This window comes from Ammodytes marinus (genome assembly GCF_949987685.1).
Source record: "Ammodytes marinus genome assembly, chromosome: 23".
Taxonomy (NCBI): Eukaryota; Metazoa; Chordata; class Actinopteri; order Uranoscopiformes; family Ammodytidae; genus Ammodytes; species Ammodytes marinus.
In genome coordinates, this window is record NC_137227.1 from 22866536 (window position 1) to 22880704 (window position 14169).

Sequence of the window (14169 nt, forward strand, 5' to 3'; positions counted from 1 at the left end):
GAACACTGACTTGGCTCAGCCTCAGCTTCCCATCCATTCAACCCTTTCCAGCAGCTTGGAGTAAACTTTACCAGGGAGGCTGAGTGTGTGGCCCCCCTACTCGGCACACACTCTCTGGTCCCTCCTTAGGTTAAGGTGTGAAGGGTCCCATAAAGGCTACACACCTTTAAAACATCCTTATGTTCATAAATGATAATTTGCACATTTCATCTCCCCTTGTTCACTTTGCAGAATATCACAGCTTTATACCTTTAAGAACTTATAACTGCATTTCTCTTTCTTTTTATATTTAATACTTTACATTTTATAGTATTCATACTTGTCTTATGTTTAGTGTATATTTATAACCCGGCATTTTCATTGTACAGTCATGGACAAAAGTGTTGGCTCCCCTGGAATTCTGTCGGATAATGCACTGCTTCCCCCAGAAAATGTTTGGAGGTACAAATGTTTTGGCATTAATATGTTTATGACATTTGTTTGCAATGAAAAAAAAACACAAAATCGAAAAGACAAATCGGATATAATTTATTTGGTAAAAAACATCAGTGTGTTTACAGAAAACTAAATGAGGCCTTCAAAGAGAAGAACACATTCCCTACAGTCGAACATGGTGGAGGTTCAAAGATGTTTTGGGGTTGCTTTGCTGCCTCTGGCACAGGGCTCCTTGACTGTCCATGAAATCGCAGGACTATCAAGGAAATTCGGAGCGCAATGTCCGGCGCAGTGTCAGAAAGCTAGGTCTCCGTCAGAGGTCATGGGTCTTCCAGCAGGACAATGACACTTCAAAAAGCACAACAATGGTTTGAGAGAAAGTGCTGGAGAGTTCTGAAGTGGTAATGAGTCCAGATCTGAATCCCATAGAACTCCAGTGGGGAGATCTGAGAACAGCTGTTCAGAGAAGGAACCCTTCAGACCTGAGCGACCTGGAGCAGATGGAAGAAGAAGGAAGAATGGTCCAACATTCCAGTGGAGAGGTGTAGGAAACATATGGATGGATACAGGAAGAGATTGTTTTCAGTTATCTTTTATAAAGGTTGTGCAACCAAGTATTAAGCTCAGGGTGCCAACACTTTTGTCCGGCACATTTTTTGAGTTTTGTATAAAATTGTATCCGATTTGGCTTTTTTGTATTTTCTTTTTGGTGTTTTTCAGTTGGAAACAAATGTAATAGAACTATTAATGCCAAAGCAGTTGTTATTGAAATCATTTTCTGGGTGAGACATTATCTGACAGAATTCCAGGGGTACACTTTTGTCCATGACTGTAAGTGTGATCAAAGCTGGCACTGAAACTTTTCTGATTCTGAATTGGGACAAGCATTTGGATTGGGACAAAGTTTGGGATAATGTTTCATGTGCTTTTTTTTTTAAAGATATTTTTGGGGGCATTTTTATGCTTTATTGATAGTGCAGAGACAGAGGTGAAATGGGGCAGAGAGGGGAGTGACATGCACAGAACGACCGCGGGCGGGGATCGAACCCGGGTCTGCTGCTGGGCCATTGCCCGGGGGGGGGGGGACGCCCTACCTAATGGCGCCCCCTCAGTGCTTTTAATCAGTATTTACATTTAAAACTTTGTCAAGACCATTTTAAAACTGAGAATGAGACATGGAATGGAAATGATGCAGGGAACCACTGGCTCGTACTAACATGCTGTATGGGAATACTCCAGGAGGGTTAGATATTTTGGGGTTATTGCAGGAGGATTTCATTTTAGGGGTAAGACTATTAGTACACTTAACGAACTAACACGTTTAAATGACCAATGCACCCTGCTGTACATCTTCTACATAATGACTCGTCTTTCTCTGTCTGACAGGTTTGACTGAAGCAGAAGATTGTATTCCAGCGTTGGAAACCTCGGTATTATGTTTCATGTTCTCACAGGCTTCAGAGACATTTCTGACCTGGAACTATCTTCAGCAGAGTCAGTGATGCAAAACCTAATACATTACAATGATGTCTGTGAAATTAACTTTATTTATGTATAAAAACTAGTGCTGTCAGTTTATCGCGTTATTAACGGCGTTAACGCAAACCCATTTTAACGGCGGTAATTTTTTTATCGCGCGATTAACGCTCGTCATGGTCTAGCCAACGTTGTGGTTTTTTCTCTTGCTGTTGCATCAACTAGTAATGTTAGAACAACTGAAACACCACAAACTATACACCTGGCTCGCAGGTAAGTTACTGTTAATTCAAACGGAACATGTCCTACAGCGTAATTTCACATTAAAATAATTTAACTGGCAAAACGACTAAACGTCAAGTCAATTCTGACTTTTATTTTGAAGCAGAAACCGGAACCTAGCACTTCCTAGCTCAGCTGCTTCACTAGTAGCTTCTTCCGTGTTGTGACTCTGGGACTTCGCGGAAAAAGAACAGTAAAGAAAGCTTGTCATTTGCAAAAGTCTTACTTATAACTCTGCGCGCACACCAAAACCTCCATGAATGTTAGTGGCAGCCGGCAGTCATTCATTTTCACTTTATTTTTCGCTACGAAGGGCGACTGCCTCGGCTGCAGCAGCGCCATGGCAACCACCCGGCACCCACCGGCAGTCCGGCACACAAGCGCCTAGTGTGTCCACTCCAATAAGCCGTGCGTGGATGAAAGACTCCCAAAACATTTAGGCCTACAACAACAAGTTTAATTTAGCCTAAATACTAATTTGTTTGATATAGCCTATGTTGTTTTATGGTTTGGTTTTTAAATAAAAAAATAAGTTCCAATTATGTTTGTGTATGCTGTTCTAGGGGTGGGGGGGATCTACATTGTGGGCTATTGCACTGAATTGCAAATTATGATATTTTAGAAGAAATACACTGAATTACAAGGGTGTAGAGAATGGGTGTGATAAGAGCATTAAAATGAGAAAAAATAATGGGACAAAAAGAAATCAAGGGACATTCAGGCTAGAATAGGTAAAAATGCGATTAATCGCGATTAATCGCGAGTTAACTATGACATTGATAGTTAACTCGCGATTAAATATTTTAATCGCTTGACAGCACTAATAAAAACAAAACTTTTTAATTTCTTCCTCACCCTACTGAACATGAAACATATTATTTGAATTCATTACTTGTCTAAAAAGATCTTAAGAATGCTACTCACAAGTGTATGTTATTGTTTTGGTGGTTGGTGGCGACGAGGTGTGTGTGTTTGCGTGCGTGCGTGCGTGAGTGCGTGAGTGTGTGTGTGTGTGTGTGTGTGTGTGCGTGTGTCTGGCTGGGGGAAGGGATGGGAGTTGAAGGATAGGATAAATCAAAATGTGTTTTGCAACCTGTATTGTATTCTGTGTTGAGTTGTTAGAGATAGTGTTGCACTAAAACAATCTGGTGGAACATGTTAGAGCGTCAGGAAGGATCAGGTGACTGGACTTCTGATCAAAGATTAAAACCTCAAACACAGAAGTGAGAATCAAACCAGCAGAACGAGTCCAGCCGCACGTGACCTACCGCGGCTCTGTTCAACAGCTTGTTGTTTGGACGCAGCGTCACACACACACACACACACACACACACACACACACACACACACACACACACACACACACACACACACACACACACACACACACACACACACACACACACGCAGCGTCTCTGGAAAGTCCCGACTCTTTACTTTCACTTCTCTGTCCAGGAGCCAATGAGAGCAGCAGCTGCAGCAGCGTCATCAGTTACCAGGGGCAGAGCTCTAGACTCTGGCGCTAACCTCAGCCCAGTTTAACAGCGGCAGAGAGAAGGAGCTCAGACGCCCCCTACTGGCTCAATAACACACTGCAGCTTGTTACCACCTGCTCAGGGGAGGCAGGGAGGGAGGATCATACTTTAGATGTTAAGAGGAAACACTGTAGCCTAATGTTTTAAAGGAGTTTGAGTTAAAGTTTATCCGTCTGTTTTGATCTGTGACAGAATTAGTTATATTTCCTGTTGACCTGAATTACACTGAATGAAAAACTGAATCAATTCAGTGTCTGCTAATGTTAATGACAAAAGGAAAAAAAACAGCTAAAAATATATATATCTCTAACTGAGCTCGTGGTGCAGTTGTTAGAGAGCTCCCCTCACCCCCCTTATATTCACTTTGGTTTGTAACTTTAGAGTTTTTTCCAAATCAAATGAATGAACTTATCCAAAACATGTCAACGCTGCTTCTGTAAATCCAGGTTATCATCAATGTTTCCTGATCAGAGATATTTCATTTATTCCTAATATATTAATTGTGTAAATGTTACAATGTTTTATACTTCTACAGGCTTCTGGAGCCAATGAGAGCAGCCGCTGCAGCAGCGTCATCAGTTACCAGGGGCAGAGCTCTGGACTCTGGCGCTAACCTCAGCCCAGTTTAACAGAGAGAAGGAGCTCAGACGCCCCCTACTGGCTCAATAACACACTCATAACTGTTAAGGTGCGAACACACTGCACAGCGCGGCGCGGCGGTTGGCCGCGCGAATCGCAGGTTCCGCGCCGCGTGGTCATTTTGGCTCATTTGTGTCCGCCGCCGGCCGCCGGCCGCCGCCCGATGACTCATTGAATGTACACGCCCAGTTTCTTCCCGCTATTTACATCTCTCTCATCATCGTCGTCATCCTCACTGATTTGTTTTTGTTGGGAGCGTCTCTGAAGTAGGCTATTCTGCCTTCATCATCTCTGCCATCGGCCCTTGTATTGGTCTCACTGCACCTCTCACACATTTCTCCCCGCCACCTGCCACCCAAGCTTCGTAAACACACCCACACATGCACCCACACACACATACACACACAACCCGCCCACACGCACACACACACACGCACGTATCGATGGCCGTGCATATAGGTTACACATTCACGCCGGCATATCAACATGTAGAGAAAACCCAAACAGATTTTCAGATGTTTAGGGAAATGTTTGGAAGTGTCAGTTGTCGTATTTAGTTTTTATTGTCTCTGCATATTCACTCATCTGCAGTACATCTTCCCTGGCTTTCTCTCCTTCTCTCTTCTATAATGTGAGTCTATTCCTTGCTCCTTTTACTAAAAGGTGTCTCATTAAACTGCTGTCATACATTTTATCGATGTGTTGGAACTTTCTCTCTCTCTCTCTCTCTCTCTCTCTCTCTCTCTCTCTCTCTCTCTCTCTCTCTCTGTCTTTTCCTTCTTTTTTCCCTTCATCCCTCCTTTCCCGACTGCACCGCCAGCCAGGTTTCACGTGTCTTGTAGCTCAGCAGACTCACCCGAGTGACGTCGGGAGGAGCTCAACGACGGTGATTGGCTATCGCGGGGCGGCCGGCGGCGAAAAGTTCAATATTTTCAACTTCTGCGGCGGCCGCGCCGCCCCATTCGCGCCGCGCCGCGCCGCCCCTGGCCGCGCCGCGTGATCCGCCCTCCGCCGGCCGCCGGCCGCCGGTTCGCGCGGCGGCGCTCGAAATACATTGACTTTCTATTGAAACTCGCCGCGCGGCGATGTGCAGTGTGTTCGTACCTTTAACCAATTTAAATTATTATTTTGAATCGGCCCCACTCCACTTGTAACTGTTTTAATTAGGCTATTGTTCTGCTTCATTCAATTGATCTGACTGTTTTAATTGTTGTTGTCTCTTTGTCAGCTTGTTGTGTATTCTCATTGTATATTGTGTATCTGTACTAACTCGACGTCATTGTAAAAGAGGGTCATCACCCCTCAATGATCTGTCGAGGATAAATAAAGGAAAATGAATCATTGGCACCAGAGAGGAAACACTTTGATGTTTTTAACGGAGTTTGAGTTAAAGTTTATCCGTCAGTATGATGACTGAAAGTATTTTTGGATCAAACTTTTCAAGTTGATAAGTAGTTCCTTATATTTCCTTTGGGTTGGTGTTAGACTGTATTACACCGAATACATTTGATAAGATATTAACCTAAACACATCTCTAAATGTTAGTCTAGTCCAGGGGTGTCAAACATACGGCCCGCGGGCCGGATCCGGCCCGCGAGATGATTTAATCTGGCCCGCGACTTGTAGAGCACACATTTATGAGCATTTAAAAAAAAAAAGTAAGTCTCTAGCCCATTCCTGTGAGGAGATATGAATTTTTAAAGAAATAACCAAAATGCTCACTCCAGCCGCTAGGGGGCAGCCAAAATTTAAAAAAGCACATTTTAGCAACGTGGGAAATGGTAAATGGCAATCTTGCTTCACCGCTATTAATGTTTCCTCCAGTGCTTTATGGCAAAGTCCATGGTAAAAACCAAAAAAAAAATATATATATATATTTTTAGTGCTGAACAATTAATGTACTAGCAAGCGCGATGTGTCCGCGGCTCTGCACGCGCGAAACGAGCAGGAGCATGCTACTGTAGGCCTACAAGATTTATTTCCTAATTTTCCATGCTGCTTTATTTTTATGTTTTAAATTGGGAAAAACGAATTCCAAAACAACCAATAACCTCTGTATTTAAAAATAAATCAAAACAGTAGAAGTTGCACTTTTATTTAATTTAATTTTGTACTGTCTGCATGTTTGCACAAAATGTGTCCCTGTACGTATAGTAAACAAAATTGGACAACTGTAACGTCAGTGCCTGTTGTATTTGTGTATTCAAATAAACAGTTGTTTATTTCATTAGTGCGTATATTGGCATCTTTGAGCAAAATACCCCCAAAATTTTTGCTGCGGCGCTATGCGCCGCACCTCCTATTCCCATGGCCAGCAGCAACCTTTACTAAGACATTTCCTGGGGGGTACAGAGATCCCTTGTGATCCATGATAATGTAGGTTACAAATGTAGGCTGAGTGATAAAGCATATTACTGAAAAACAAAGCTAGAGATTTGGAGTTGACATATGTACGTTATTTTGCCATTATTTTACTGGTCCGGCCCACTTGAGATCAGAGAGGCTGTATGTGGCCCTCGAACCAAAATGAGTTTGACACCCCTGGTCTAGTCCATCATTATTTTATTGTTTTTCTAGAACTCTATTATATCATCTCCGCCGGGGGGCAGCACCGCGCTAACACCGCCTAGATACAGAAAAACAACATCCGGTTCAGTTTGTCCCTTCTCGCCTCCCGTCCGCTGCGTCTGCACATGCGCAGAGCCGAGAGCCGTGAGCCGTTAGCCGTTAGCAGAGCCGCACGAAGAGAAACGGGACGAGGAAATACAGCAAAAGAATAAAGAAAGAGAGAAAAACAATCCTTTTTAAAGAGACGGGAGAGTGACGTAAGAGTGACGTAGGATCGTGACGCAGGAGGATGAACCAGCTCGAGCGGTAAGACAGAGAAACACCGGAAACACCGGCACACAGCTAACGGCTAACGGTTAGCTTCAGGGTTACGATGTTTATAATGAATAAAAACTCTGTTTGAACGGTTTAAACATACTATCTGTTGTAGGCTCTCTGTGGGTTAGGGTTATATATCTAGTATGCTCTCTGTGGGTTAGGGTTATATATCTAGTATGCTCTCTGTGGGTTAGATATCTGTAGTAGGCTTTATGTGGGTTAGATATCTGTAGTAGGCTTTATGTGGGTTATGGTTATATATCTAGTAGGCTCTCTGTGGGTTAGGGTTATATATCTGTAGTATGCTCTCTGTGGGGCGAGGGTTATATATCTAGTAGGCTCTCTGTGGGTTAGGGTTATATATCTGTTGTAGGCTTTCTGTGGGTTAGGGTTATATATCTGTTGTAGGCTTTCTGTGGGTTAGGGTTATATATCTGTTGTATGCTCTCTGTGGGTTAGGGTTATATATCTGTTGGCTACTCAAGCTGTGACTCAGGGATCAACACGAACCTTTAGAGGCGTTTTATTTACAGAACAGATTCACTTAAACCGTTTAGTACACAATGTAAATATGAGGGTTGGGTTATAATATTCATTTTAAAATGTCTGTTCTAATCATTTCTAAAGGTTAGAGTGGTTTAGAGGGTTAGTTAATCAGTCTAAACTAAAGGGTTTAGGGATTCCCACTCAAGAAGGATTTTACCTTCTGTTTATTCTGACTCTGGAATTTAATAAGAATTCGTTTTTATCTTGTTTTTAATAATTCATAATGAACTCGTGAACCCTAACCCTCACTCACTCACTCACTCACTCACTCACTCACTCACTCACACACTCACTCACTCACTCACTCACTCACTCACTCACACACTCACTCACTCACTCACTCACACACTCACTCACTCACTCACTCACTCACTCACTCACTCACTCACACAGGTCAGGTTATTATTGTTTAGTTTGTGTTTTGTTAAAGTAACAACAGTAACTGTTGTTTAACCGTCAAACAGAGACTAACTGATGAACCCTGACGTGGCTTCTGTCAAACAGTTTCAGGGTTCAACATAACTTTTTTTTCCTACTGGCCCGCCGGGCCAGTGGATCCGAGTTTTACTGGCCCCTTGTATATTTTCACTGGCCCTGCACACACTTTTTTTTTTCTTCATAATTTAGTGTCAATAATTATAATACCTGTATTAGAAAAATAAAGAAAGATAACCAGATCTAAGGGGAATATCTATACTGTAACAGTATAGATATTCCCTTTAGATTTGGTTATTTTTCTTTTAGTTAATTATATGAAATGTTGATATTGCTCATACACATAATATAAAACCAGGCAAACATATTGAATTTGAAGCCTACAACTGAAAGTATGTTGAATGAGTCGGCCAGTATTTTAAAGTCCAGTAGTTTGATGGTTGTTTGTATTCTTGAATTTGGGCAGTTTAATGAATAGTTCACCTGCAGAAGTCACGTTCAAACATAAAAAAAAATAAGAGATGAAGGTCTGATCATTCTTTGTGGTGTATAGGCTGTTTTATTACTTTCTCTATATGCATTAGGGATGTGAATGTGTCGACCGAATGACCGGTTTTCCACTTGCGCTCAAGTTGACTTTAAAAATAGAATAGAAATCCGAAAATCAGTGGGTTATGCCGTTTTTTTAATGGGAGGTTTCACCGTGTATGTGAGTTCACGTCTGGTCGTGAGCGCGCTGCAGGAGTGTCACTTCTCCATGAAGTGTCAGCTTCACATAAGAGTCCGGTGTGGGACCATTTTTTCAAACTATTGATAAAAAACAATGCAGTGCAAAATATGCAACAAAAGTTAAACGCTCGTCTAAGACTATGACGTTAAATCACCTTAGAAACACACAATGCCTTCGTCCGATCACAGCAGCGTTTCACCGTGTGATCTCGCCAGCGAGTGAGCCGCCGCGCAGATGAACTGTGGTTTGTGGCTAAAATAATAACCGGGGATATTCTCCCCGTTAGCGATTTCAATGGGAAAGACTTCCGCGATCTGATTGAATGTCTCGAGCCTGAAAACACAGTGCCAAACTGCGCGACTATAGGAACTGTACAGTGAGCGGAGTCCCTCGTTCGTTTCTGTCTACAACCGACACAATCACCGGAGATGCATTCACAGCGTTTAAATAACGCCTCTCATTTGTATTACCATTGGGGCTTGGATGCAAATAGGCTACTGTAACATTACGACGGCAGATAAAGGAAAAGCGCAGTTATCATTTTCTGCACCTCAACCTCTGCTGTGGGAAGAAAGAAAGGGGGCAAAGCAAGTCGATTCATTTGTCGACTCGCAGGCGGACGATAGGCAGCTCTGCCAACGGAGCGAGAGTGCACCCGCTTATTGCGCCGCCTGTCAAAACGCCCACGCAATCGCATCGGTTGTCCACTGGCCTTTCATTAAAAAATACATTTTATATTAGGTTTATTATATTGAGTCTTAAATAAACACTGCTTTCATTACGACTCTCAACGCGCATTTCAATGAACCATGATGTAGTCTACAAAAAGATACTGAACTGTGATTGGCCAGTCACTGGCCCGGGCGGGACAGTGACTGGCCAATCAACTTGCCCTGCATATGATTTTACTGGCCCCGGGCCATCGGGCTATACGTTATGTCGAACCCTGAGTTTCTATAATGTTTCAGTTTTTAATAAAGTCTTAAACTCGCCTGTGATTGGCTGTTCAGCTTTAACCCTTTAAAACACTTTCCCTGCGTTTCACATCTCCTCTCTCTCTCTCTCCTCTCCTCCTCTCTCTCTCTCCTCCTCTCTCTCTCCTCTCCTCCATACTACATCTGATCATAATCTAGTCAGCATGCAGTATGCGACAACTGGGACATACTTTAACTTATTTATTTCATCCTAACATGGCTCCTTGATCTTGCCTCTTGCTTTTATATCCGTCTCATCGCTGGTTGTTTTCACTGGGAGGCTCAGTCCATGTGATTTAACTTCTGCTGCAGTGGATTGTGGGTCAGTGTGTGTGTGATGCTAACAGCTAGCCTGTGATGCTAACAGTCTTTGTTTGTGTTTTTCAGTCAAAATGAAGAAGAGTCGGAGTGTCTCCATGACGACAATGACGGGACAAACATCAACAACAATAACAACAGACGCAAAGTGAGTCTCTGTCTGTCTGTCCCTCTGTCTGTCTCTCTCTCTCTCTGTGTCTCTCTCTCCTCTCTGTCTCTCTGTCTGTCTTGTCTTGTCTCTCTCTCCCTCCCCCTCTCCTTCTCTCTCCCTACCTGTCTCTCTCTCCCTCTCTCTATACACACACACACACACACACCGGGCCTCATTTATTCATGCATGACACCAGAATATTGGGTGTACGCACATTTCCAGGCAAACTTCTGCATTTATCAATTTGGACGTGAGCGTAGGATACGCTCAAATCCCACGCCAGCTCTCAGCTTGTGTACGTAGGTTTGTAAACAGAATGGACTCACAGTGCAGGCTGTCTGTAGCTGATGACAAGGGGTCTGCATTCATTCACCCTTCTAACCCTAACCCTTCTATGTAAAGTATTTCCTTTGTGTTCAGGTTGGAGGGAGAAAGACACAGCCCAACATTCAGCTTCACATCTTATTCATTTGACAGACTTGAGATCTTAGTTGATCTTTAAATGTGTCACCGCTCGCAGAGTGAGCGACACACATTTCTGTTTGTCTCTCTCTCTCTCTATAATACTAATGTCTCTCCCTCTCTCTCTCTCTCTATAATACTAATGTCTCTCCCTCTCTCTCTCTCTCCCTCTGTATAACCCTAATGTCTCTCGCTCTCTCTCTCTCTCTCTCTCTCTGTGTATAACCCTAATGTCTCTCTCTCTCTCTCCCCCTGTAGACAGTGTCTCCCGCCCCGGGGGAACACCCTCTCCAGTCTAACTACACCTTCTGGTTCAGCCGCCGCACGCCGAGTCGCCCGGCGAGTTCCACCAGCTACGAGCAGAACATCAGACAGATCGGAACCGTGGCCTCGGTACTGACAGACAGACAGACAGACAGACAGACAGACAGACAGACAGACAGACAGACAGGGGGACAGGGGGACAGGCAGACAGGGAGACAGGGAGGGAGGGAGGGAGGGGGACAGACAGACAGACAGACAGACAGACAGACAGACAGACAGACAGACAGACAGACAGACAGACAGACAGACAGGCAGGCAGGCAGGGAGGGAGGGAGGCAGGGAGGGAGGGAGGGAGGGAGACAGACAGGGAGACAAGGAAGGAGGGAGACAGGGAGGGGGACAGGCAGGCAGACAGGCAGGCAGACAGACAGGGAGGGAGGGAGGGAGGGAGGGAGGGAGGCAGACAGACAGACAGACAGACAGACAGACAGGGAGACAGGGAGACAGGGAGACAGAGAGGGAGGGAGACACACAGACAAGACAGAGACAGACAGACAGACAGACAGACAGACAGACAGACAGGCACACAGACACACAGGCACACATACACCATTCTTTGGATATTTTCTTGAGATTATTTGTAAAACCTGTGTGTGTGTGTGTTTGTGTGTGTGTGTGTGTGTGTGTGTGTGTCTCAGGTGGAGCAGTTCTGGAGGCTCTACTCTCATCTGGTTCGACCCGGTGACCTCAGCGGACACAGTGACTTCCACCTGTTCAAGGAGGGAATCAAACCTATGTGGGAGGTATCTATCTATCTATCTATCTATCTATCTATCTATCTATCTATCTATCTATCTATCTATCTATCTATCTATCTATCTATCTATCTATCTATCTATCTATCTATCTATCTATCTATCTATCTATCTATCTATCTATCTATCTATCTATCTATCTATCTATCTATCTATCTATCTATCTATCTATCTATCTATCCCCCCTTCCTTAAACAGTGTGTTGTGATAGAGGTCTACTGTGTGACACTATGAAGTTGCTTGTCTTTGGTGCATGACGGTTCAGTGTGTCACATGTTATTACAGAACAGATAAAGTCACATTCACATTGGAGTGACTCAATCAAATCAGTTTTATTTGTATAGCCCATTATCACAAATAGACATTTGCCTCAGTGGGCTTTACATAGGGATGGGGATCGAAACCCGGTTCTATCAAGGACCCGGTTCCACTTTTTTCAAAACCCGAAAATCAATAACGTTTGGGCTTATCGATACCACTATCGAGTCTCGTCGTTTTTTTTCTCCCGTAGGTCCTGTAAGGTGTGTCCCTCGAGTCGCGTCACGGCATTTAAATCAAATCAAACCAATCACTGCTGCATGTCCGCCAATGTTTATGAATGAAATGCAAACAGGTATTAAAAGTAAAAAAAGTGAAGTCTGGCAGTTAACTTCGCTCGCGAGGATGGCTGAACGGGCGAACAGGTCTATGGTTTGGCTTTATTTTACCAAGCTCGAAGATAAAGCAGAAGCGAAATGCAACTTATGTTGCAAAATAATTTCTTGTAAAGGGGGGAACACAACCTCAATGGCCAAGCACATCAGCATTGTGCATCAAATAAAGGCCAAATGCAGTACCTTCGACTGTCTCCGGATTTAAAAGACTCCTCCTCCTGCTGCTGCCGCCGCACCACAGGCGGGCCCGTCTTCATCATCCACAAAGTACTAGCGGTAAACGCACACACACAGACTGTGTAGCTTGTTGTCCCGTCAGTTAAAAATAGTAATCCAATTGTGAAATCCGTGTTGTAATCGGCAGCATACAAGCTAGTTAGCTTAAAAAGTAAACAGTTTTCAGACGTGCTGCGTGATGATGTGTTCAGGGTGGCTCAGTAAAACGACTATTAGGTTATCATGATGCGTTCAAGTGTAACGTAAAGGAATGGGAAATTGAGTTTTTGGCGAGAAACATGAGTAATACAGTTGTATTAGTGCTCTCATCATTTTAAAATATATATTTAAACTACTGATGCCAATATTTATTAGAAATTTAATTTAAAATACAATTATTTATTTCCTAAATATTTTCCTAATCACTAAAACATGATAAAGTGACAGTAGACAATACATTAACCAACAAGTGTGAACATTTATATATTTTTTTCATAGATAGTATACACTTGATTTTTTAAAACCAAAAATAATATTTTCTTCAAAATATATAATAATAATAATAATAATAATAGAAAAGTATCGATAGTGGTATCGATAAAGACCCGGATCGATAAAGGTATCGATATCAATAAATATTAACGATCCCCATCCCTAGCTTTACATTCCATATGGTATGATACAATATGACACCCTGCCCTTACACCCTTAGCTCGGCTGAGAAAAAACTCCCAGTAAAAAAACTAGAATTATCTATGCAACAGTTTAAAGCATCAGTCCATTCAACAGGTTACAGGTCTATCGGTCAGTGTGATATAAGTCCAGAAACTATTCCACTTTACATCAGACACAGTATGAACTGGCCTTAACCTGTCTGTCTGTCTGTCTGTCTCTCTCCCTCCCTGTCTGTCTCTCTCTCCCTGTCTGTCTGTCTGTCTCTCTCCCTCCCTGTCTGTCTGTCTGTCTCTCTCCCTCCCTGTCTGTCTCTCTCCCTGTCTGTCTGTCTGTCTGTCTGTCTGTCTGTCTGTCTGTCTGTCTGTCTGTCTGTCTCCCTCCCTGTCTGTCTGTCTGTCTGTCTGTCTGTCTCCCTCCCTGTCTGTCTCCCTCCCTCCCTGTCTGTATGTCTGTCTGTCTGTCTGTCTGTCTGTCTGTCTGTCTCTCTCTTTCTCAGGATGACTATAACCGCAGTGGGGGAAAGTGGATCATTCGTCTGCGTAAAGGTTTGGCGAGTTTTTACACTCACTCACTCACTCACTCACTCACTCACTCACTCACTCACTCACTCACTCACTCACTCACTCACTCACTTACTACTCACTCACACACACACACACACACACACACACACACAC

The 14169-nt window shown here is 43.4% G+C and overlaps 1 protein-coding gene across 1 annotated transcript in view; it reads left to right on the top strand.

The window, feature by feature from the left end:
* The first annotated feature begins 7077 nt into the window (after positions 1-7077).
* Positions 7078-14169, top strand: part of eif4e2rs1 (eukaryotic translation initiation factor 4E family member 2 related sequence 1) — a 9665-nt gene continuing 2573 nt past the window's right edge. The window contains exons 1-5 of the mRNA XM_080052044.1: positions 7078-7241; positions 10326-10404; positions 11128-11262; positions 11832-11936; positions 13989-14037. Coding sequence (XP_079908170.1) covers positions 7225-7241; positions 10326-10404; positions 11128-11262; positions 11832-11936; positions 13989-14037 — 385 coding nt within the window. The 5' untranslated portion in view covers positions 7078-7224. The remainder of the gene's footprint in view (positions 7242-10325; positions 10405-11127; positions 11263-11831; positions 11937-13988; positions 14038-14169) is intronic.